At 31.5% G+C, this 26,403-nt stretch overlaps 4 protein-coding genes across 5 annotated transcripts; 3 read left to right on the forward strand and 1 right to left on the reverse strand.

Annotated features, from left to right (window-relative positions):
- Nucleotides 1-5,681: 5,681 nt before the first annotated feature.
- Nucleotides 5,682-6,716, forward strand: LOC111316698 (uncharacterized). The gene is made up of 2 exons (XM_022918766.2): nt 5,682-5,862; nt 5,972-6,716. The coding sequence occupies exons 1-2, from the start codon at nt 5,806-5,808 to the stop codon at nt 6,563-6,565; spliced, it is 651 nt and encodes a 216-aa protein (XP_022774501.1). The 5' UTR covers nt 5,682-5,805; the 3' UTR covers nt 6,566-6,716.
- A 540-nt stretch (nt 6,717-7,256) lies between these two features.
- Nucleotides 7,257-10,978, reverse strand: LOC111316706 (proline-rich receptor-like protein kinase PERK8). Its single transcript, XM_022918779.2, has 4 exons — nt 9,998-10,978; nt 9,207-9,467; nt 8,239-9,108; nt 7,257-8,040 (listed from the first exon to the last, which is right to left on the reverse strand). Exons 1-4 carry the CDS (start codon nt 10,419-10,421, stop codon nt 7,559-7,561), a joined length of 2,037 nt encoding a protein of 678 aa, XP_022774514.2. The 5' UTR covers nt 10,422-10,978; the 3' UTR covers nt 7,257-7,558.
- A 7,690-nt stretch (nt 10,979-18,668) lies between these two features.
- On the forward strand, nt 18,669-20,539 carry LOC111310534 (small ribosomal subunit protein uS15-like). Its single transcript, XM_022910025.2, has 5 exons — nt 18,669-18,757; nt 18,854-18,926; nt 19,011-19,149; nt 19,356-19,542; nt 20,237-20,539. Exons 1-5 carry the CDS (start codon nt 18,735-18,737, stop codon nt 20,268-20,270), a joined length of 456 nt encoding a protein of 151 aa, XP_022765760.1. The 5' UTR covers nt 18,669-18,734; the 3' UTR covers nt 20,271-20,539.
- Nucleotides 20,540-21,611: 1,072 nt separating this feature from the next.
- LOC111310512 (chloride conductance regulatory protein ICln-like) lies at nt 21,612-24,491 on the forward strand. 2 transcript variants are annotated; one of them, XM_022910016.2, is made up of 7 exons: nt 21,618-21,892; nt 22,000-22,123; nt 23,085-23,199; nt 23,309-23,368; nt 23,488-23,550; nt 23,653-23,747; nt 24,208-24,491. In XM_022910016.2, exons 1-7 carry the CDS (start codon nt 21,726-21,728, stop codon nt 24,283-24,285), a joined length of 702 nt encoding a protein of 233 aa, XP_022765751.2. In that variant the 5' UTR covers nt 21,618-21,725; the 3' UTR covers nt 24,286-24,491. The 2 variants fall into 2 exon arrangements, with proteins under 2 accessions (XP_022765755.2, XP_022765751.2); XM_022910020.2 differs by lacking the exon at nt 23,488-23,550 and having other exon boundaries at nt 21,612-21,892.
- The last annotated feature ends 1,912 nt before the right edge of the window (nt 24,492-26,403 follow it).

Raw genomic sequence — 26,403 nt, forward strand, 5'->3', positions numbered from 1 at the left:
AGACCGAATGGCTATCCAAGTCAAATAGAATATACTGAAAAACCCCTTAACTTGAACTAACCTGGCAAATTAATGATCAGTTCACCACCATAATTCAAATTCAAACCTTTAGAGAAAATATCTAAGTCCCACATCTATTAGACGAACTCCTATCTTGATCTCGAATCATCTTGAATAAATGACACTTTAGTAACTTTTAAGTTAACTATACACTTAATCCAAGGCGCACGTGTAAAATCAAACTCCCACTAGGTCAAACAATAATTCAAGGCTGATTGTTCCTTGACGTTGACCTTCATGTTGACGTTAACTATGGGAGATCGAATCTCACGTCATCTTTCTTCACCTGGTGGACCTATATGAAATGGATTAATTACACACCCAATAGTTTGATACTCAAATTGCTTAGTAGGGGGACAGAATATTGGGGGTATTTAATGGTCCAAAGGGTATAGTAGTATTTTCCCTTATTATGAGGCCTTGACAGACAATCGGGGGTAATTTAGACATTTATGTCGACTTGACCTAACATGTTTAGCACCACATCAGTTCGATCATGTCATTATTTTCACCTATTAGTCCCATGCTTCTTATCTATAAATATAGACACCCAAGCATTATCATCCCAAGCTCCATTTTGTCTTAACCTTTTATTTTTCTCTTTTGATTTCTTTTATCTTGATTTCTGACTTGCATGTTGAAATGCAAATACAGGGAATACTTTCTACCTTTATCTTTAACTATTCTATTTTAGTCTTTTGTTCTTTCAAAAATATTTTCACGTCGAAGCTCGGCACAAACAATTTTATTAAAAGCATTGCCTATTATTTTTCCTTCTTTGCTAATCAATTTTCTTTCTCTTCTTTTTTTAGTGGCTCTCTTGATCGGATAGTTTCTCATTGATTAAATCATTTTTGGTTGCCATACTTTGTATCTCATCATGGAATTAACTAATTTCGTGCAAATTAAATTTTCCCTATAAAAGTGTATATATATATATATATATTACATAATATAAAAGTTGTCATCAATTGGTTTTAATGGGGACAACTCAGCAATGTATCAAATGATGATTTGAGAGATAATTTTCATAAAAACTCTTTCAATTATTTCTTATTTTGATATTCTTGATTGCCTTTCATTATTTTTCAAACTTTCTTTTTCATTTTTAGTTTCTTTTCTTTTGTAAGCAAAAATATATATTTTTCCTTTTCATTTTTTTAAAATCTGAAAGAAAAAAAATCAAACAAGAGTAGTACATAGGTGTAGTATGAGGTAATTATTTTTTTTTTCTTTCAGGTGAGTATTTATTTATTTCTATGAATTGAGACACCAGAGGTTTGATTTTGCATGTTCTCTACGAATATTTTTAGTTTAACCCTCTTAACTCATTGAAATTTCTAGTATTATATTTTGTTAAAATTGTTGTAATGAATGTAATTTGGTTAATTTGATTTCGTCTCATGCAACCTTCACCGACAACTTTTGCTGAAATATTTTAGTGCATGTTTGATTACATTGATAAATTGCTTGTTATGGTTCGTCTATCCTTGAAAGCTTTTATATATGGCTATTTGTGAATAGTGCTTCCTTTAAAGTGTATGGAAATGATAATATAGTACTCGTTATGTACCTGTATCCTACATATATATTTATATGCAATTAGTAAATAAATTTTTTATTAAATAATATAAATTATTATTTTAGATTAATTAAAATTAATATGTTTTTATTAAAAAATATATGTTAATAAATATTTATAAAAACTTATCTAAATATACAAATTAAAAATAAAAAAGCTTAAAAATAATTTTTTTTTAAAAATATATCGGTATGGAAATTATATATATCCATTAAATACTTGCAGAGATGTAGATGGAGATAAATTTGAAATACCCAATGAGTATGAATACAAAGATGTGTATAATATAAAAATCCGAAAATTGAGATAAGAATACTCTACTCTTCCCATACACTACCTATCAACATCTCTAAACTCTTATGGGAGAAAAAAGATAAATTATTGTTATTAAAGTACTTTGAGATAGAAAGTGAGAAAGTAACAATTTATCAATATATATATCTATATATATAGAGAGAAAGAGCCTTATATTTTTCCTTTCTACCCAAGTACGGGTAAAAGTTACTAATTTCTTACATTGTTTTTTTTACTCCTACCAAAGTAAAAAGTAAAATAAACATTGCTATAAGAGGAAAGGTTTTGGTTATGGTTAGAGGTGTAATCGAGTCGAGTCGAGCCGATATATTGAGAAGCTCGAGCTCGAGTTCGACTTTCAACTTGAGGCTTGATACTCAGTTGAAACTCAATCGAGTTTCATTTTTCTAACTCGAGTTCGATTCGTGATCGAAATCGAGCTATTCGAACTTACTTGATTAAGCTCGATTAATATGTTAAAATAAGTTCGATTCTTATATTCAACAAGAGTTCGATTATTTGTGCTTGAGCTCGAACTCGAATTCAAGATATTTTATTAATTAAAATAATAAAAAAATTTAAATATAAAAGCTCGATTAGGCTCGCGAGCTACTCGAATTGAGTATAAGAATACTCAAACTCGACTCAATCGATAAGTCGAACTACTCGAACTCGAACTCGATTAGATAATAATCGAACCAAATTCAAGTTTTATTTTAATTGAACCCAAGTAGCTTGTGAGTATTAATGTATCATTTACATTCTTAGTTATGGTTACATACAATTAATCGTGGAATATATCTTTCCTCGAGAAAAAAAAATATTGTCCAACGTATCTCCGAATTATAGGGGCCATGCTTTGTTCAGCTTGAAAACCGAATCTAGCCATAGGCCCAAGACTCCAGGAGAGTGAAATGCATGAAAGGGCCTTCCTCGTTCAGCCATTGCAAGAGGAATAGACTCACTACAGCCTGCAAAAGAACTTTGAGTGGTTTGGGCTTCAAAGAATAGAGCCTTGGGAGTCCGTGTCCGTCCAGCCTCATCTTCACCTTTCCTCCATAATTACAAAACTAGTTCTATTTTTTTTTTTCCATTTATAATTTGAGGAAAAACACAAAAAAGAGTTTACAGGAGTTCAGAAATTTAGTTAATCACGTGTCGGAAAAAGAGCAGAGCTAAACAGCGGCCGAGGAAAAACCGTTGGAGGTGGAAATGAAGGAAAGAATGTTGTGTGGTAATGAGAGACAGAAAGACATTGATCGGGAGATTGGCTGCTTTTTAGAGAGGAGTTTGAAGAAGTCGAGAATATGATGAGTGCTTTCATGGAAATGGACGCAGTAATTCAACAGAATCTGTCAAAGAACGGTGGTTACATTGTTGAAAATAAATCAAACTTATTGAAAATAAATGGCCGGAAAATGTTAGTTTCAAGTGTTGTCAATTTGAGGATATTGGTAGATTTAAATTAAACTAAAACAACATTCAAATGCATCAGAAACCCACTACGTCTCGGTTAGAGTATCGATAACCTCATTCATTTTTGTTTGGAATTAATCTCAACAACTAACACCATGACTTACTTTGTTCAATCATTTTTCTATATCTTTGTTTTAGTACGGACACCTATTTTCTATTAGAAATTCATTTATATACGGCTTACAGGTACACACTTCCACCTTTGTGCACAATTACATAAAGGTAAAGAAATTTGGTATTAAATTAAGTTTTAATAATTGAAAATAATTTTTACGAGCCATTTTTTAAAATTTCATGTTTTATGCGAGTGTAAATAATATTCTCCTATAATTATATGTATAAAAGATGCCAAATTAAAAAATTTTGTAGTATATATTGGGGACACATGCAGACGTGTCCCCTACAAGGATGCTTTAATTACCCTTACCCACAACTTGTTTTTTTCATTATGCACGCCCCATTTCTCCTTGTCTTGTCACTTCCACGTTCGCTTCATTTTCTTATTGCTTTCTTGGAATCCAATCGCATGCAAGAAAACAAAAGAAAATTCAAGAACAACACGTTTGCCGGACCAGTGCAACGTATTCTACCACAAGAACTGCATCCGCTCTCGCCTAACATGCAGTAGGAGCAGAATCAGACAAACGGGGGCATCTCAAAATGCAAGAGATAAGACCTCGAGACAGGAAATTTAATGAATGGGAGGATTCGCTTTGTCATCCATGTGTCCGTCCGGGGGACATCTTGATCTGATCTAGATCTCTGTTAGGGTTCTTGAGGCGGGCCAAGATCAATAAGAGTTTTTATAATTATGTAGCCAGCTACGTATATACTACTAGTGCCTTATTCTTTGAATATTTAAAAGGGAGTATTTGAATGCATAAAAATATAAAATGGACAAATTTGCTTCTGTTTTCATTGCATTTTAACACAAAATTAGTTCACTTAATATTTCATTATCAGTTTTCAGATGTTGTTTAAAGGTCACGTAAAAGTTACATGCACCTCTACTTTTTAACATATTGCATCAAGAAAGATAATTAAGGCATGCATGAAGCAACAGATACATGCATGTCTGCAAATAATTCAGCCTTCTACCTTATCGTTGATATAGCAAGAATCTTGCTCAAATAGACCGACCAATATATTAATTTTAAAAACTGCAAATTGAAGGTGTACTTTCATTTTCATTATTAGCACCAACAAGAAAAAGCATTATGAATTGAAATAAGCTGACAGCAAAAATGAGATTATCTTTTTTTTCTTTTAATACATAGGAAAAATTAGACTAAACACAATCATTAAACGCAAAGTGATGAAATACTTTTTTTTTTTTTCTTTTGAAGTTTCTAAAACACCCGTACATATAGACTGCGCGTACAACTTGCAACTTGTTTTTTTTTAAGGAGTCTACTAATTATAATTAATCTCAAAGTTTTGATATTAATAAGAGTTTTGTTGGTTTGTGCGCAGAGATAACATGGAACCTTGTCTGTTTTTCTCTAAGATATCAACATAATTTAATGCTTTGCTGTGGGGTTTTCTAATCTCATTTTAAAATTTCTGCTGTCCCTTCCATTATGGACACAACAGCTAGCTCAATCATATATAAACATTTTCACAATAGCGACCAAATATCAATTATTTATGCTGGTTTATTTTTGAATTTAAGCATATATATAAATATATATATATAGTTTCTTGGAAAACTTTTGATAATTATTTAAATGTTTAGGATGTTAATGAATAGAACATTTTAGCAAACAATTTATGGATAGATTAAGTTTATATATCCGTTTATTAAGTAAAATTTGTTTATATTCAATTCTTTCACATATCCAAATACTTTCGGATAGTTGAGAGAAGATCCTTTAGGATACCCAAATACAGTATATAGTTCTCTACAGTGTACAGTGCCATCTTTTTATTTATTTATTTCTAACTAATATGGAATTAAAACATATACTTAGCAATTTGAGTGGTAAGGAAATGGGAAAGTGGTACGGTGCAAATAGACACTACATAAATCATACACTGATTTTAAGGTTAGATGTGTCAAATATTAATCATGTTCATAGATAAATACACCATTATTGCATATTCAGTGCTGTGCAACGCACTTAATTTTATTTCCTAAGCTTGGATTTCATAATTACTTTGGAGATCCACCAGATGAGCTCAAACGTTTGTTATTAACGGCAAGATTTGAGCCTGTCCTTTTTCTTTATAATTTTTAAACATAGCCAGTTGGATTTACATGGCACTCTTCAATAATATCCTCCTCCTATATATAAGCCCATTCTTCATAGACCAAGACATCCATCATTTGAGGAAAGTTTTGTACAACCCTTAAGCTACTTCTATCCAAAATCTGCATCAAAACAAAAAAAGAGATGGCTTTCTGGTCTGCTGAGAATGCCACAAAAGCATACCTCAAAACCTTGAAAATGGTAAGTTTCCTTGATATGTGAGACGGTCGTTCTTCTTTTATTGTCTGGTTCCCATTTCACTTTCTCTATCAATCATATCTCACTCGGTTTTCAATTAATCTTTCTGCAGGGCCAAAATGTTAAAGAACCAAACGTAGCCGAGTTCGTGTCAGCCCTTGCAGCTGGCAACAATGCACAACTAATGGTTGTGGCATGTGCTGGTGCTGCCGACTCTGCCGCTTTAGCCCTGGTGGTCGCTGCTCACCAAACTGGAGGCCATGTAGTTTGCATCCTTCCTGGAATTGAAGAACTTCAGCTATCCAAGAAAATCTTAGGCTACGATGCATGCCGTGTTGAGTTTGTTGTTGGTGAAGCTAAAAATCTTCTGTTAAGCCACTATAAGGAAGCAGATTTTGTTCTTACTGATTGCAACCTGGATAATCATGAAGGAGTTCTTAGAGCAGTGCAGGCAGGTAAGAGACGCAGGGGGGCTGTTGTTGTTGGCTATAATACTTTTTCCAAAGGTTCATGGCGGTTCAGTGGATCGAACACTCAGTTGTTGCCTATAGGAGAAGGGCTGCTAGTGACTAGAATCACAGCAAAAGCCAAAATTGATGGTTGTTTCGGAAGGAAAAGTCAGTGGGTTGTAAAGGTGGATAAATGCACTGGGGAAGAGCATGTGTTCAGGATCAGGTTTCCACAGGGGAAAGGAATTGAAGCTTAGATTTGGCATTGCTTCCTTTTTCCTTTGGTGGACTGGAAAAAGTCCAGCTTTTCAGTTTTCCCCTGCCTTCCTGCCAACCAAATGGAATGTAAGGTCTTTAGTACAAGTCAAATTTAGTTTATTGGAGAGTTTTTAATTTTTAAATAGCTATTAATATACAGTAAATCATCGTCTCGAAGATTAAAAAAAAAAAGTAATGATTCCACTGTGCTTTGATTCTGGTGGAGGCAATATGAACTTTTCACATGTATCAAAGACAAGCAGATTAATTTGTGAAGGTACCATGTTCGTGTCCCGTTGTATGGAATTTCCTTTCAAAAAGACCTCAAGAAATTCAAATGCCCAAAAAACATGATTACCCTCTATTACTTGATTTTGGATTAGTTTAAAAGGACCTCCTAATCTGTCTCTACTTTCTTGATCGGGGAGTTGACTTCGGTGAGCAGTTTGTTCAAATTCAAAATGTTGGAAATTTGTAGGAAATTTTACCAGAAAAAAGAACAAAAAAACAATTCGAAGATTTTGGTTCAGATAATAAGGTTTAAAAGTATCAGTTAACTTCGGTGAGCACTTTGTTCAAATAGCAGATTTGAACCTCAGTTGTTTGTACATTACCGCCAGTGTTTTGTTCCATCTTATCTTTTGTTCCATATTGACGATTTTGGCATTGCTTAAAATAAACACACACGGATAAGCAAGAGCCTAGAGAAACCTTGGAAATGAATATTAAGTAGGGTTACAACTGACAACGGTTCTGCTAATGGAAGAAAATCCATCACTCTACAAAATTTCCAAAGACTGAGGTTGATTTCACATGAAAATCCCCTACAAAATCCCTGAATACTGCACAACACTTAAAAGGCCTAGTCCTCAGCAAGAGGACACAAATTAAGCATGCTCCTTTCATCCCCAGTGAGAGTTAACAGTTAGTGACGCATCATCTCCTGCTTATGAGCACCATTAGAAAATTTGGTAGGGTAAGGATTGAAGAAACTAGAGACAGCTACTGCAGTTACCCAGTTCTTGAACGACTGCTTCCATGGATGGTCTTTCTATTGAAGAGTCATGAGTACAAAGCCAAGCGATTCTTGCAAGTTTAGCTGCTTCATATTCAAAGAACCTATCTTGGAGTTTTGGGTCAATAAAATCCTGGAATCTGCAAGATTCAGCTGCAAGTCTGACCACGCTGGCGACTTCTCGTTTACCAGAAAGGACTTGGAAAACAAGAACTCCAAATGCATAAACGTCACTCTTCTCAGTAAAACGGCCAGTACTAGCGTATTCAGGAGCTAGGTAACCCATAGCAGCACTGGCCTTGAGTGATGCGAAGACAATGTCATTGGTAAGGAGGTTGTGCAAGCCAGAATCTGAAAGCAGTGGACTGAACCACCGATCAATGAGCACTTTTTCAGCTGAAATATTTTGGTGAATGAGAGCGGGTTTGTTTAATTTGTAGCCATGCAAATATGCTATACCTGCTCCAGAAAAGAATATAGCTCAGTTGGTCTATCATAAACACAAGGCATTCGGTATCACTGCAATAATAAATTACAACTTAAACAGCTTCAAGGAGTTTCTAGAGACCATATTGAGAAGCATTGAGACATAATTAAACAAATTAAGTGGAAACCAGTTGTTTAACCTGCAAGGGATAAAGGCAAAACTAAACCAACCTTTGGCTATGCCTTTAACGATGGAAACTCTGGTGGGCCATTCCAGGACCCGGCTATCACCATCCTTCACATCAAGATAGCGCAGCAAATTACCATTGGGGACAAAATCATAAATGAGAAAGCACTCTCCTCTGGCCTTTGAACAACAAAATCCTCTCAATCGCACTAAATTCTCATGCTTCAATGAAGCCAAAATATTCAATCCCTTCAAGAACTGTGCATCATCAGATTTGCAACTAGTTTTACCAATACTTTTAATAGCAACAGCAGATCCATCCCTCAGAACCCCTTTATAGGTTGCAGAAAAGTTACTCTTCCCCAATAAATTTACCTCTGAAAAGTACTGAGTCGCTGTCTCCACCTCTTCTAAATTGAATCTAAAGCTTTGAAGGACATCTTCGGCAAAGCCACAGAAATTCTTGCCATCAGCCAAAGGATCCCAACCATTAGCATACTCAAGGCTAATGAGTGGAGAGCCATTCTTCCTGTTAACCCCCTTCGTTTGATCAGTGCTAAGGTGGCTATCAGAAATTTCAAATGAGCTACCAAGCTTCTGTTTCCGGCGACGATATTGTGTGAATGTGAGGATTCCTATAGCTAATAATGCAACTGTGACAACGATCAGGCCAACAAGAATAGGACCACTTTGTGATTTCAACGGCTTTGAGCACTGAGTTTGCTCACAAGGCAACTGCAGATTTGCTGTCTCAGGTATTTCTCTAGGAAGACCAGTAGCCCCCGGGCCATACACCTCAGGTCTGCTTTGATTAATATGATCAGAAGCATTGCAAGGTTTCAGTGATGAAAAACCAGACCCACATAGTCCCAGATTATTTTGAAACAGGAATCCATCATTCAGTCTCTTAAGGGCTAGAGCAAAAAAAGAAAGAAAAAATCAAATGGAGTTCATTTTTAGTCGTAAGATCAAGCTGAATATCAACTAAGGATACAACAAAAAAGACGATTACCTAGAGGAACAATGCCAGAAAGAGAATTGTTCCGGATGTCTAGAACTTCAAGCAGAGGAGCATCAGCTAGTTTCAAAGGGATTGAACCAAAGAGACGATTGAAGCTCAAATCAAGTCTCATTAATGAACTCAAATCCCCTAAACTTGCAGGGATTGCACCAGTAAGTTGATTGGACTGTAGAGAAAGAACATTAAGCTTCGTCAAAGATCCCAGCTGTGTCGGTATACTTCCTGTGAGCTCGTTATAACAGAGTTGCAACACTACAGAGTATACGCCCCAAAAAAAAAAAAAAAAAAAACAAAACAAAAACACCAGTTATGTGATGACCAAAGACACAAAATGTATCATGGGTTTAAAAGTTCAATCATTTTCAGGTTCCTTAAAGCTCTACATCCAACCTTGCGAAATAAACATTTTTTTTTTTTGCAGCAGGGACAAAAAGGGAACTGTAAAGAGGAACACTCGAGTAAATTTTAAGTTTTTACCATGTTATTTTGTTTTCCTAAATGAGAAAATATGACATTAATTTTGAGGTAGATGCCAGTGTGTCTCACAGTCTGTCAATAAATTTTCTCAGAATCCAAACATAGCAAGATTTGAAATTCTTTCAGTTCAACAAACAAATCATTGGCCAAAACAAAGAAAACCCAGTTTAAAAAGGAGATATGAAGATACACACGCGAAGAAAAAAGCACAAAGCTCTCTACAAAAGCTACCTTTAACCTTGGAAAATCGGTGGTAAATAGAACAGAAATTTCAAATTTTATAAACAAAATAAAATAGCACTTACCTTGCAAGCTACCCATGTTACCAATCTCAGGAGGAATCTCACCAGAGAGATTATTCATATTCAAATATAAATCACTAAGCAGAGTCAAGTCAGCTATTTCTCTTGGAATCTCTCCGTACAAAGAGTTGTAATGCAAGTAAAGGCCTGCCAAGTGCTTAAGCCCAGCAATAGCTCGTGAGACCTTGCCAGATAGCCCCTTCCCTTGCAAAGAAATGTTGGCTATTTGTCCTTCCTCGTTACAACCAATGCCTTCAAAAGAACCATCGCAAGGGTCACCATTGCTGGTCCATGAAGATAGGTACTTCTCATCGGGGTCTAAAGCAGCTTTCATATCCATGAGTGCTCTCAGCTCAGTACTTGCATTGAAACAAGACTGAGTTGTGAAGAGAATAAAGAAAACGAAGAGAGGTAACGTGAAATCCATGCTTTTGGTTTCAGAATTTCAACTCAAGAATGGTAGCTACAAGAAAATGGGTTGTTTTGCTCTTCAGAAAGAGAAAAAAAAAAGGCTTCTGATTCTTTGGGCTGGTCACTTGTTTGTTTGCTTTCTTGACTCACAGGCAATAGTAGGAGCTTTTCTTTTTTTTTTTCGCTTTCTCAGTTCTCCTCAAGTCACATTCTCTCGGACAAAGAGAAGCTGGTAAGGAAGAGGACAAAGATGCAGTAATGTCCATGCCTTCCTCCAAAAGAGGGGTAAAAAAATAAAAGAGAGGCTACAACCAAAAAACGAAAATTAAAAAAAAAAAAAAAAAGAGAAAGAAAGGAGTGTGGGCCGTTGGAAATATTGAGCTTTTAAAAAGAGCATTAACAATGAAAAAACAAAGGCTGAGTTGCATGTTAGTGTTTGTAGGTTCAGGTGACGAAGAAAGTGTCAGGACTCGGGAGACTTTGTTTCACCTTTGACGCTCTCCACGTTCCTACTGATAAACAGATTTCCCAAGAGGGAAGCTGGGCTAGCGTGCGTCCACTCATACAACAAACGGTATGTCAGTTACTCTGTCAATGGAAAAATAGGCTGGCAATGAGAGTTTTGCATGCGTCCATTTGCTAACAACAACTATAATTGACAATAATAATCAAATTTGATTATAGTACTAATTTGGAATTAAATCGAAAAAAATTAGATTACCATCCATTTGATCTATATTTGAAAAACTCACATAAAAACACTGAAGCATTTACTCTTTAATTATGTCCGCAGTCCAGTAGTTTGGAAGGGCTATTAAAAAATTTTTTTTGCCTAAAAAAAAAGGCTATTAAACTTGGAACTTGGAAGGGCAATTAATCCATGATATTTTTTAGGAATAAGAGATTTTTTTATTTCGTTTCATTTTTTTTGGATCAATTTAAATATATTTATTTACGTTAAATTTAATAAATTAATAAAAAAATTATTTTTTATATCCTTTCGCATCTCAAAAGATTCCAACTAAAAGTAAAACTATATTTGCTGCTTAGATCAAAATCCTTAATAAAATCAATATTATTTTTAGCTTTTTTATCATTTTTTATATAAAATTATAATAAAATAAAATAAAATGATATTGTAAATAATATTATATTAAATAATATTATTTTATTTTATATTTGATGTATGTAATAATTAAGATAAAATAATTTATTTATTTATTAAAATTTATATGATTTAAATTATTAATATAATTTTTAAAAATATAATTAAACATATAATTTTAATTTCATAAATTAAAAATAATTTTATTTATTCCAAGAAAATTGAATAATTTATGTCAAAAGTATATTAATATTTTTTTGTAATCTTTAATTTTTTATATATAAATATAATATAATATAAAATCATTATTATTTTATCTTATTAATAATCTTATATATAAAATATAATTATGTTTTTGACTTGAGTTAAAGCTTAAGCTTAAACTATAATTTGGTTGGACGAAAAAACATACTACCGGTACTTGGTAGTGGTAGGGCTGGGGCCCAGAGAACCTTAAGCAAAGGGCAAAGAGTCTGCCACGTGGTCGTTTACGGTACTTACGAGGTGGAGGCGGGTAGCGTCTGTACACGGAGAATTGAAGATTCTTCCCCCGCTCAGTAGGGAAGTTCGAATTTGAAAAGCTACCATCTTCTGTGTACCATCTATCGTAAGACTTGGTGAAACGATTTTGAACCGTTGAGTACCACGAAAACTGGTGAAGGTGCATAGTGGGTGAACCGCAGGTGATAAAAAATTTCAAAAAAAAAAAAAAAAAGAAATACTAACTTAATGGGATTGAAAGTTTATTATTTCTTTCTTTTTTTTGAACAGTCCGATTGTGGTGTGTCAGAAAGGTCAGAATCTGACATGACTTCCTGCACTTTCCACCATTGTCCTTGCCTTCAGCTGCTTGAAACCTTCTTCTCTTTAGTTGGATTTAATTAACTGCAAGGGTTTAATTAACTGTAATTTGAAAATTTATTGATTTAATTTTACCATGTTACTAAATTTTATTCAATTAAAAATTTAATTAAATCAAAATTAAAAATTAAAAATTTAATTAATTATAATAAAATTTGAAGAATTTAAATAATTATTAAATTTCTATTCAAAAATTTTTAATCTTTTTAACTTTTCTATTTTAAAAACTGACAAAAGGGGTAAAGAAAATCTTTCTATTTCAAAATTTTAATTAACATTTTTATTTTAATATTTCTATTTTTCTTGTCAAAGAAAATCTTATTATAATTAATTAAATTTTTAATTTTTAATTTTGATTTAATTAAATTTTTAATTGAATAAAATTTAGCAACATGGTAAAATGAAATCAATAAATTTTAAAATTACAGTTAATTAAACCCTTATAGGATCTTACCAAAAAATTATTTTATTTAATTTTTTATATATTAAATGATAAATTTTTATTTATTTTATTAATATCATAAAAAATTTCTTAATTAGCAAAAAAAAAATAACATTAGTAAGTTTTTCATTCAAATAAAATTTTCATTAAATGCAAATGAATATTAAAAAATTAATTAATTGTAATAAAAAATGTAAATTTTAAATTATTTTTTAATTATAATGTAGGGACTTTTAATATCCTTGAACTCATAAAAAATCAGAAAGCTTGTTTTTGTCATTTTCGAAAAACAATAACAATCAACTCAATTTTTTTAATTTTAAAAAAAGACACATTCAAATATATGCATCATGTTTTAAAATGAAAATAAGTAATGAATTCATACACTTCTTCTATCCCAATCCAATTTTCGTTTGTTGTGTTAAAATTTTAAATTTTGATATCTTTATTTTCTATTTATAATTGATTAAAATATTAAAAAATTATTTTTAAAAACTTTAAATAAAATATTTTTAAAAAATATATTAGTAACTGCTACCTTCGTCAGCACTTTATCATTTGGTGAAGAAGTAAAAAAAATAAAAAATTAAGGCACAAATCTTATCATTAAGATCAATTTCAATAGAAGATAATTGATTAATAATGTGTTGAACTCGTTAAGAAGGATTGCTATCGAAGTTTTTCTTTTCTCATATTCAAATGAAATTTTGTAGAAATATTTTCTAATAAATATTAAAAAAAAAATTTCATGAATATCTTTTACATTGACAAATTTTATAAATTTATTGGTAAATATATATATATATATTATAAGTAAAAAAAAAAATCATAAATCCATCATTGTGATTAAAAGATTCCAATCAATATTGTACGACATTATTTCTGGTTTCATACCTGAAAGAGTTGGATGCAGCCTTTTATCATACAAATAATCTTCTATCTGCAATTTTCCTCAAAGCAAGATCTATACATTTTAAACTTCTCAATTTCATGTAGTGAACCATATTCGCTAGTCAAAGCTTTAAATTACAATCTAAAAGTATGATAGCAATTGTTAGGATTAGAGTCCTAATCTTAGTTTTTAAAAAACAATAAAAAAAAACAAATGCAAAAAAAAAGAAAAACACAAAGAACACATAATCATTAACTCTCAATGTGAGAGTTAAATTCAATTGCAGGCATGCAAGTTTTTCACTGTATCGAAAGATGATTACAAATGGTAATTATGGTTTGAAAATAATTATATCTATAACATATTGATCAACATCGCGTGGTGATTTTGGTACAAATTTTCTTTTGAATACTTTTGAACTGATTCCTGTCTCAAAGATTTTTCATTCCTGCAACTTGCTTTTTCCTAATGAGACAAAATGTTAAGCATTTGCGCAGGCTACAAAATTAGCAAAAATTAACAGACCCTCGCCTACATGTATATCATAATTTTGAAGAAATTTATCTGCTACTACTACTATTACTACTTATTTTCCCTTTTTGATAGTATGGTAGCAAGGATTATTAATAAAGAAACTATAATTTTTTTTTCTCAACTTGTCCAAAAATTGTGTCCTGGGTTTGCAGTAGGATCTCGGGAGAACAAAATTTTGGCTTACACTGTAACTCGAATCCAGAAAAAAAAATGCCAAACAATATTTGCCAAATGAGTGGGAATGAAAACGAAAGTGAAAAAAATATATAGTGGACCACATTAGCTTATCAATTTCTATTTCCAATACTGGAATTTGGAAGCTAGCATGTGTCAGGTATCAAAAGATCTGGAATCTACAATACAAATACTACTACTTGACTACGATCCATGCGATACGTTGCTTAGTACTTCTGATAAAAGATATGTAAGTTTACAAATTTCTTTGAGTGTCTGAATAAAATTTGCAAGAAAAAATGATGGGGTCATGAATTCAGATATTAGTTTAATTAACTTATACAAACATCGTTAAAAAATATTATTTATTTAGTTTGACATTTAAATTTTAACATTTAAAAACAATCTCTTTCACAAAAAATAATAATAATAAAATCACTTTTGTTTGTAAGTCTTTGACAACAAGAAGACCGTGAAATGAACACAGCCTTTTCTGGAGCACCACTTAATTGGCAAGAATTTATGAAACTGAAGGTTGATTGCATTGGTCACACCAACCACCTTAATTAATATCCACTGCCTTGCATAATTTTCATTTGTTTAATACATGCTTAAAAAAATAAAATGGTCTTGGTTTGTTGGTATAATTATAAAATTCCAGCTACAGATTAATTAATACAATGATAAAGGTTGATTTGAAACAAGAAAAAAACCAATGTGTTCATTATAATTTAATTACCAGTTGGAGGAACATAAAAGTGTTTTTTTTAGCATTGGAATATCTAGGGTTGCACAAAACTACATTGGCGTAATCCTAGCTTGTTTGGGAAAACCCATATTTAAAAACTACACTCCCATTTGTTTAACAGGAGCAATTATACCACAAAAGAAGGTTTGTTTCTCACAGCTTATTATAGAGTAATGCTGCTTTTTAGGCATTGATAGATCTTGGTCTACTGGAATCTGGCTCAGTTCCTATATCTCTTGTAGACCAACAATGCTATGTAGTAGCGGTGCTCCCATAACTTTTTCGTTTCTTTATTTTTCAACATTGTGCTTTGGAGTATGGAGAATCCATTCCCTGTTGCGTTGAGCCTTTCTGAAGCTTTTCCGATTACTTTGCACTTTGCAGGGGACAAAGCATCTCTTGTTAGAAAAAATGCCACAGGTTGCTTTATACGATCCACTCATGCTTCTGTATGAAATTAAAGCTTGTAAGTCATGTTGATAGTTAGGCTTGCCACTTAGACTTAGGGGTAAGTAAATGATCAATTCGATCCGTTTGGTTTGAAAAAATCAATAATCGATTTTATTGATTTTTATTTAATAAATAATCGAATCGATCAAATATTATTAAATAATTAATCATAATCGAATTGACTAAAATCGGTTCGATTAAATAATTGATTTTTTTTTATTTTTATTTTATTATGAATAATTATTTAATCATAAATTCAATTCAATAAAATTCAAACTCTAGTATCATTCAAACTAAATTACTAAAAAATTTAATAATTTTAACAATATTTTACCAAAAAAATAAATAAAAATATTTATCTCAATTTTTTTATTTTTAATTATTAAAAAATCGATTAATTCGATCAGTACGATTATCAATTTTAAAAATAAAAAATCGATCGAATTAATCAATTTAATCGATTTAAAAAATTAATTATAATTAAAACCGAATAAATCAAATCGATTCAATCGAATTTACTCAATTTTAATCAATTTAATCGATTCAAATCAATTTTTACTCACACCTACTTAAGCTTGTAAGTCAGGCACAGGCAGTATGCATTTAAGCTCTAATTTTTAAAGAAAATCTCATCAGCTTTCTTTTTCCAAGAGTTAGCTTGTAATTGTATATATAAGCTAAGGGTATAGAATTTGATGATCTCTTTGGGAAGTGGGAACTTGTTGCTTTCCTTTTAATTTGTGTGGTCCATTCTATTCACACTTATTAATAATAGAATTTACTGTATAACATTGTACAATGCCAACTGCTAGCTGTCCCAGTAGATGGTGCTTCAAATACAAAATTAGCTTCATATATCAAATATATATAGCGTTGTTTGACAGTTTGTGGGATTCCTTTTCTTCTCCGCTTTAAACTTTTTGCTTTGTTGGTATCATGCAGCGAGCTGTGGAACTTTAATGATATTCGCAGAGGTCAACATCAAAATGGGAGAGCATCTCCTTTGGTAAAGGAGATAAAAAGGCTTGTTTAATTACCAAACCAAAAGAATTTGACAAAAGGACACTTGTGGCAGAGCACAAAGTTCAATTAAAAGTATAAATGATATAATAATATTTATAAATTATTTTAAGTTGATTTAAATTTAAATTAATTATTATTAAATTAATTTTAAATTTAAATAATTTAATTTAAATTTTTATATTTTAATTAATAAAAAATATTGAATTCAATAATTAAATTTTTATAAAATATAATACTTGAGTTTTTTTTATATATTAATTATATCTAATTAAACGAATTTAAATAATTTAATTTTATTTTAAATTAAATTTAAGTTAAAAAAATTTGATCAAATTTAAAATAATTTTTGAATATTAAATTTAGAATTAAATTTAAATTTAATATTATTTTGGCTCAAATTTAATTAATTATACTCTTAAATTTAATACTTAAAGTTGATGAATGATAATTATTTTTTAAGTGAAAATTTCGATGGGCTCGTTCGTGGCTTTAAAGTATTATTCCGAAATTCGTTTCTCATAGCTTTTACGAGTGCTTTAGCACACCAGAGTAACTATTCATCTCTTTTGTTGGATCTTCCAATTCAAGCAATTGAAGTCCTAAGCGAAAACCTTTAAGGCCTCGGTTTGTGGAGGTGATAGAAAGATCATCACAATTTACTCCATATTTAATTTTGGGCAACTAAAAATGACGTTAATGCTAGTTTCGTGTAGCAGTGTAGGCTACAAAGGACCATATATATATATAAATATATATCAACCACATATACTCTAGCTAGCTAGATAACATTAATTTCCTCATGACTACCTATGTCTTTTGGACCACGTTACTGATTATCTTTGCTATGACCTAGCTACTGGGTCGTGCTAACTAAAATTCAATGCAAGAGGCTTTTTTACTAGTTTTGCTGAATCTAGTAGGTTACTATTTCATCATTTAAAGCAAATTAAATAGTTTTAAATAAGACACGATAATAGGTATGAGAATAATATAAAAAGATAAAAATAATATAATTTAAAATTTTAATAAAAATTATAATATATTTTACATTAGATATATTATATAAATTATAATATAATAATTTTTATATTTTATATCGTATTTAACATCAAATAAATGCAAAATAAATACATGAATTACCGAATTTAATTTCAAACCATACATATAATAGCAACTGCCCTCCGGATCATCGAGTAAAAGCAAGGATTCTTTTCTATATTAGCATCTCAGCATCTTGCTTTAATTCTTTGTCTCTGAAAAAGTTTGAAGCCAACATCTGGCAGTCTGGCCGGCATGACTAGAAGAAAAGAACTCTGGACACCCTGCCACTGAGGATTCTGGAAGTTGGTGAAATGGGCTCTAAACCCAGGCTGAACTGAATGGGGCAGCTTCTTCGAATGAGACATTCTTTTTTATGGTAGATATGATCAAGTTAGACGTGATTGTTACTCTAGAGGCTGTTAACCACTAATGGATTTTAAGTATTTATGGAAGTATCAAGTATCGCCATGAACTAATAAGCTTTGACTTAATATGTTCGACACACCATGTTTGAAAACTTTCAATGCCTCAGAGAATCAATTATGTCAGGATTCGGAATCAATGCTGATATAATTATATAAACCCTCTGTCCTTCTCTGACTTCAATGCCTTTTTTTTGGGGTCACATTCAATTCGTGCAATTATTTGGTGAGTTCATCATTGGCGATGGCCTGATGGGGGCACCATTGGGCCCTGGAAAGAGAAAGGAAGGTGTGGGACTGGCCGGCTGGAAGTCGAAGATATAAAAAGAGTGAGGTTTGATTTTCTAGCATCCAGGCCTATGAAAGGTAGGATCTTGAAAAAAAGGCCTAAAAGATTATGAACCTTTAACCCAAACTTCAAAAAGTATTAAGTCTACTATTGTCTTGATCCAGCTCAGAAAAGGGCCCAAATTTTCAAGCCCGAGGAGAGCAATGCCATTTGGACAAATGCTTTGGTCAGATTAGTGAGTGTGTGAATATAAAACGAGGCTAGGGTTTGCGCTTGCTCATCGTCGCCGACTGCATACTGAGAAACGTTAGCAGGAAAAAGAGAAGTCTCACCACCACCGTCGTCACCATGGGTCGTATGCACAGTCGCGGGTATCTTCCTACTCCTCTCTCTTTCCCTTTTTGTCTCTCTATGTGTATATTTGTACGTTTACTTATTTACATATTAACATTGTCCCTTTGTTGCAGTAAGGGTATTTCTGCTTCAGCTCTGCCTTATAAGAGAACCCCACCAAGCTGGCTCAAGATCTCTTCTCAAGATGTGAGTACTTAATCCCTTTTTAGATTCGTTTCTGACAGAAATGCGAATGAAAATTTTCTTATGATTTAATGTTAATGTGTTCAGGTTGAGGATAACATTTGCAAGTTTGCAAAGAAGGGCTTGACCCCATCTCAGATTGGTGTCATTCTTCGTGATTCTCATGGCATTGCCCAGGTTAAGAGCGTTACTGGAAGCAAGATCTTGCGTATCCTTAAGGCCCACGGTAATATATTCTTCTTCCCTTTGATTTTGTGATTAGTCAATTTTTGTTTGTTATCTTGGTTGCAGCAAATTATTTTATGTCTTACAAATTTCTATTAGCATAGAGTTTTAGGCTTTTAGCTGGAAAATATTCACTGAATATGCTAAGACTAACATATTGAGTTGTGGGATTATTTTTGATGTGATATTAGTTTATTGTTTCCATAGGTCTTGCCCCTGAAATTCCTGAGGATTTGTACCACCTCATCAAGAAGGCTGTTGCCATCCGCAAGCATTTGGAGAGAAACAGGAAGGATAAGGATTCCAAGTTCAGGTTGATCCTTGTTGAGAGTAGGATTCACAGGCTCGCTCGCTATTACAAAAAAACAAAGAAGCTTCCTCCTGTCTGGAAATAGTAAGTCTGCATAACTGTTTATAGATTTTTGCTTTTTTTTATTGAGATATTAATTGGTGATATAGTGATTACATCAGCTATTGCTTTCAATGTACATGGTCCAATTATAATTAACATCTTTTTAAGATCACACTCTAAGCTTGTCTACAATTAATGTCTATTTGGTGAACTGGGATTGTTAAATCTATTCCTTTATGCATGTTATTTTTAGCTTGGCGTGCAATGCAGTATGTTATGATGGTGCAAGGGATGAACTTAAAAGTTATCACCATACTTGCATAATCCCATTAAAAAAAGGTTATTCATTTACATGGTTCTATGAAATGATTTTCAATTAAAATAATATCCTGCCTGTTTAGCTCTATGTAATACATGAATCCCTTAGCATGGGTTGCTTGAAATCCATTTATATAAGAATTTGAGGGAAGTGTTAGAATATATGTACAAGTTTCATTTCAGTAAATGATTTGGTTTACATTGTCTTGTGTAAATATGCAAACTGTAGCATTAGATCATCTTGAAAGCATTTTTAGCGGAAAAACAGACGTGTTAATTTGACTTATATTTGATTCATTAGTTTAGTTGGTACTGTTCTTGATTATAGATATATCGTCTATTCCTCTATATCTTGCCTGTATATATGTTTTTTTCTAAGCCTTATGGTGCAATACTGATTCAACTTCTTGGTATGCAGTGAATCTACAACTGCCAGCACTCTTGTTGCTTAAGTTGGGCATCTGGGTTAGTGCAATTTTGGGGTATCCTGATTCAATGTGGATGCTCTGAGTTAGCTAGGTCATGTTTTCATGTTCTATTGAGATTTGTCCTGATTTAAGACTTTATTCATAGCTGTTAAATTTTTCTTATGTCTGAAAAGAGAGTCAAGAATTTGTTTTCCCTCTGATTCTTCTCCATTTTCTTTTGTCCTCTGGTATTTATTTAACATTTGAAGCAAGGAATCCTTTGATTTTGAAATCTAAGCTGCATCCATTTCCTACATTATTGTAAATGGGGCTTGCTGAAATGAGTTTAGCCTTCCCCTCTGGCCTTTAGGAAGGAGTTAGTGTTTTTTAGTTTTGACCATTAAGCTGGTTATGGTGTGTGAATAGGCATTTTGTGTTCAACAATAGTCGCTATTAACAGCATTAACAGGGACTTTTTAACTTACTGTTTAAAGTTTGAATTCTTTTGGTGATGGCTAGTTGCTAGGTTCGGAATTGAACTGTGTAAAATGATGATAGAATGCTTTGAAGTATCAACTTTTGAAAGAATGGCTGGTCATATTATTTTGGTTTAAAAACAAATTCTATCTTGCGATAGGTGCTGCTATACAAATTAGTCTGATTTTATGTTGTATTGTTATATCTTTCGGTTGCAACGTGTTGAAGTGAAAAATGATAGAATTCAGGATTGGTATGTTGTTGATTGTATAATTATTTGTTGGTAAGGAATCTTAATTTTTATTTTTTGAAGCAAGATTAGACAATATTAAAATCCATCCTAGAAAAGTAATTATTACCAGAATGAACCCTTTAACTCAGCACAACAAAATATTTGGGCATAATGAAGTCAATTTTCTTTCCTTCTCCAAATAGAGGGAAGTAATTAAGGGGAGGCAGGAAGGGTATCTTGTACAGCATTAGGCAAAAACCACTGAAAATGAGGAGAAGATTGGGCAATATAAAAAAAAAAAGAGAAAAATAATTAAAAAAATTGGATGGTGGATAAAAATTAATTGATATGCTAGATTGTGATTAAAAGGAAAAATAAGTGAAAATTATATACAGAAAGTGGAAAGTGTCTTATTGTTTTTTAATCTCAAGGTGGTTAAAACTTAAGGAAAGCTTTTTATAATAGCCAGTGAGATCGAAATTTAGAGGATAAAGAAAAAAAAATTATTATAAGTGCTGGAGATTAAAATTGAGGTTTAACTCAAATCATTAACAATTTCTTTCACATATTACAAGTGTCCGTTCCATTGATGATGAGATTTGAAAATAAGTCAAGGCTGGCTGGTCATTTTTAACCTGGTAGGGAACTGGGCTAATGTGTCGTTATTTGATTGGGCTTCTCATCAATAAACAAAAGCACAGGAGTTCCATCGTTTTAATTTTTAACACCAACGCGCAAAAACGAGACCGATAATCATAAACCCTAGAAAAACCCAAACCAAAGCAAAGAGAATGGTGGTGGGGCTTTGGCAATTCACGGCAAGAGCCAGCAACGGTGCTGGAGAACCAGTTCTCGATCCTGATAACGGCGAGGAGCTTGTTCATGTCCAAGCTTCCGTTTCCATTGCACTCGGGAATCGTGCCCCGGAATACCCTGGCACTCTCTACATCACCACCAAGTACCATCAAATTTCTCTCCTATTACACAAATTGTTTCATGTAATCAACATCGTTTTAATTCCCTTGAAACTGAAGATTATGGGTTTTGTGTTTTGGGTCGTTGCAGGCAAGTGATTTGGCTGAGTGATGTGGACCGAGCAAAGGGCTATGCCGTTGATTTCTTGTCTCTGTCGCTGCATGCTGTTTCAAGGGACCCGGAGGCTTACCATTCTCCCTGTATCTACACTCAGGTTTTCTAATGCTTATGTATATATATGTATATATGTGTGTGCGTGCGCGCGCGTATATATATCTCTTCTGTTTACTGAGGAAAAAACACTTTCCTTTGCTTTTATTAAGTATTTTAGGTTTTGTAATGCTTTTGGTTAATAATCATGCTCATGCTGTTCTTTCAATTGATCAAAACTGTAAAATTAAATTTGTTTTTTGCAGTAAGCTCTTTTTATGCAGTAGTATCTTTTTGTTTATTTATGACTGTTTGATTGCTTGGATGCTAGTTTAAATTTCGTTGATTGGTGAAAAGAAACCTGGGGAAAGCGAAATTTGTTAAGGATTAGTGGATATGTGCAACTAGGCTGATGAAACGGGCAATGCAGTGGCTTCAAACCTTACTAGTTATTTCTTAGGTTAAACTGTTCAATAGGCTACGGATTTAGCCCAACACACTCGCAGAAAATCTGAAACAGAGTATCCACTATCACAGAATAGAACATTATAAAAGTCAGCATTCAGCATGACTAAAGATATAAACAGCATAACAACAATCTAAGCATTAGGAAACATCATCTAGTCTCATTGAACTTTTTTCAAATTATGGGTTGAAACAAAATTATAATTTAGGAGTGATCAGGAAAGCTCTAAACTCTAATTTTGGACAACCTACTTTTTATTATCAGTAAAGTTTAAAGATTGTAAATTTAAAATGCATTGTAATAACCATTTTCATTTCGTGTTTAGTCAACTTCTTTCTTCATTTTGACAGGTGATATGCAATGTTTTTGCTTCCCAATAAGCACTTGTAATACATGCTTTTTCCATTTATTGAAAGTCCTCTCTCTCTTTTTCTCTTTTTCCCTCATGTTAAGCTGCTGGTGCCCCGGTTTTTTCTTCGGTGTTTTCTTCTATTATTAGCGTGCTCCTTTCCTCCCTTTATACTTTATCTGATTTTTTTTCTTTTTGTTTTGTCCCAAGATTGAAACTGAAGCTGATGAAGATGAGTCTGAGGATTTGGATTCAGAATGTAATGAGGTTTTAGATTTAACCAAGGTCACAGAGATGCGGCTTATTCCTTCAGATGTTAGCCATTGTATGTATATTTAAGCGTTGTCCTCTACTAATGCTTAGATTGTTGTTATGCTGTTTTTATCTTTAGTCATGCTGAATGCTGACTTTTATATTCATTTATTCTGTGATAGTGGATACTCTGTTTCAGATTTTCTGTGAGTGTGCTGAGCTAAATCCGGAGCCTATTGAAGGTGAGTTCCATTTCCCAGTTTCCTTGTGGAGTTGTAAATTGAGAAATTTTCTACTGTTGTATGGGCATGCTTCCTCCCTTGATCGAATGTTGATTTACTGTTATTTATGCTATCTTTAGAAGGAGAAGAAGAAGAACATAATTGGATTTTTAGTGCTGATCAGTTAGAAGATGAAACTGGAGGTATGGGATAGACAACATCCATACCTTCTGAAATGTCTTTCCATAGTTTCCTTTATGTGCTTGCATGTAGTATGCATCTCAAATAACATATTTTATCTCCAGAGGGTGATGGTCCCGAATGGCATTTCCCCCAGAATCTGACAAACTCAATTGGTCATTCAAATGGTGATGATGACCTAGCTCACACAGTACTTGAGGTATGCTTTTGAATGTTCATTGTACTGGGTGCTGGGAGGTCTTCTGTAATTCATTCCTAGTTTATGAACTTCATCTATTATTTCCCTTTGAATCAACAGCAACGCTTTTACCAATTGAAACTTTTCTAATAGAATTTTTATTGTGTATATTTTGTCTGTTATTTTTATTTTGTATCAATTTTTCTTTCAGAGTAGTATTTTTTTTTATTTTTACTATTCTTTTTCATTACTTCTATTTTGTCTACAACTTGTGGTTTGTCTCATTTAGCATGTATTCTATTATTCATTTTAGTTGACAACAAATTTTAGGGCTCTGATTAGATTGAACTTCTCTAACAGGAACTTCTTATCTACATTTTCATTGCTTTACTTTTAGAGTTTTCTTGCATACTTTTTTCGCTGCTTCATTTTTTGCTTCTTAGGCTTGTCTCATTTATCCCATTTCTGCAAAATCTTGCAGCTTCAAATCAATGATCAACGCTTCGACGATGCGGAAGAGACGGAACAAGCTAGTGATAGGAGTCATCATCATCAGTGAGCTCCCTTGTGACCGTTGCCTTTCAATCCATATGCCGGAATTTCAAATTATGGCAGGAGTGAATTGAATGCAAGTGTTGCCTTCTAATGTATTTTTCATCAATACCCTAGACTTTGTTGTCTATCCTTTAAAATGACCCAAACAAGATGCCATGATGGCAATGTTTTCTTTTTTTTAAAAAAAAGAAAATAACTTGCACTTTTAAATTATTTTCTTCATATATTTCATTTTATCATTCACAGATCAGGCATTGCTTGCAGAAAATACCAGATAACGATTAATGTGGAAAACTGTGTCCGTACCCTTCATTCTATGAGGTTAGAGTCTGGACAAAAGGGTCGTTGGGGGACGCTTTAAATAGCGGGACATGCCTTTTCACTGCAATTGATTAAATGCGTCAGAAGCACAGATTTTGAATCGATTCATCAATATATTTGGCGTCAGAAGCACAGTTCTGCAACATGCTTTTGGCGAGAGGGTTAATGGCATTTGTTGAAATATCATTGAGACCAATTTGTTGAAATATTCTTGCTGTTGGAAATTTCGGTTGGGGTTTGTGGGTAGTTTATAAATTATAATAAAATATTTAATATGATATTTAAATTTTAAAAATTTTAATATAGCATTTAAAATATGAAATTATTAATTAATAAAATTATTTATTTATTTATTCTCATTTGAAGTTAATTACATAAAAAATAAGTATCATATTAATTAATAATTTAAATATCATATCAAAAACATTTAAAATTTAATTATATTCAATATTTTTATCATAAATCAATCATAATGTTAAGTATTTTGGTTTTGATAACATGTATTTAAGTCTTTTGGTTACGATAGTGTGCATATTCTTGTCCATGACATTAACATAATAATTAAATGATAGTGTGCATTTAAGTCGATCGTGTTCACATTAACGCACATGGTATTGACAAAATAATTAAATAGATTAAATATAAAAATAATTCTCGTATTATATTTTTTGTCAATTTAAATTTTATAAAAATATAATTTTTAGTTCGATATTTTAATTTTTATTCCATCATTTATTTTAATACCTAAAATTAACACTGTTAATTAATTTTTAATACGACATAAACATTTAATAAAGTACTAATACACGTCAAAAAAATCTAATCAACACTACATCATTAATTGTCACTCAGTATTTTAAAAAATTCTAAAAAACTCACAAATATTAAAACAATTCAAAAAATTTTTAAAAAGTCTAAAGTTTTTTAAAAATTATAAAAATAAATAAAAATAAAATATTTAAAAAAAATTTTAAAATATATGAAAACTTTAAAATTAAAAAAAGTCAAAATTTTAATAAAAAAATACAAAACTTAAATTTTTTTGAAAAATTCAAAAAAATAAAAATTTTAATAAAATTAATATTTTCCTAAATTTAAAAAAAATCACAAAATTTTAAAAAATTGAAAATAATAAAAAAAAAATTTGAACAAAATCTAAAATTTTTAAAAATTGTAAAAAAATTTTCAAAAATTGTGAAATTTTTCATTATTTTAATGTTACAATTTTAATTGTTTTTTTGGATTTTTTATTAAAATTTTAAGTTTTTTATTTTTCTTAATCTTTTTTATTTGTTATAAAATTTTAGCATATTTCAATTTTTTGAAAATTTTTAATTTTTCATAATTTTTTAAAAATTTTAAGAATTTTTTATTAAATTTTCATATTTTAAAAAAGTAGATTTTTTTAATTTCAAAATTTTTCAAAAAATTTAGATTTTTTATTTTAGATTTTTTTTTTAATTTGAAGAAATTTTTATTTCTATTACAATTTTTTAATTTTTATTAAATTTTTTAATTTTTTGAATTTTTTAAATTTAATAATTTTTATAATTTGTAAAAATGATTTTTTTCTTTAATCTTTACTAATTTTTAAAAACTAACTTATTATATGTTTATGCAATATCAACAAGTTGATTAACGACAATTTGAAGTACTAAAGTGGATGACGAAATGAAAGTTTAAGTTTCAAATTGACAATTTTATTTGTTTAGATACTAAATTTAAAAAATGTATAATGCATGGGCTATTTTTATATTTAATCTTATAAAATTAGTTTCTATATTATATATTTTTTATCAAT

The sequence above is a fragment of the Durio zibethinus genome, chromosome 9 (genome assembly GCF_047325235.1).
Source record: "Durio zibethinus cultivar Kanyao isolate XHJ-2024 chromosome 9, ASM4732523v1, whole genome shotgun sequence".
NCBI lineage: Eukaryota > Viridiplantae > Streptophyta > Magnoliopsida > Malvales > Malvaceae > Durio > Durio zibethinus.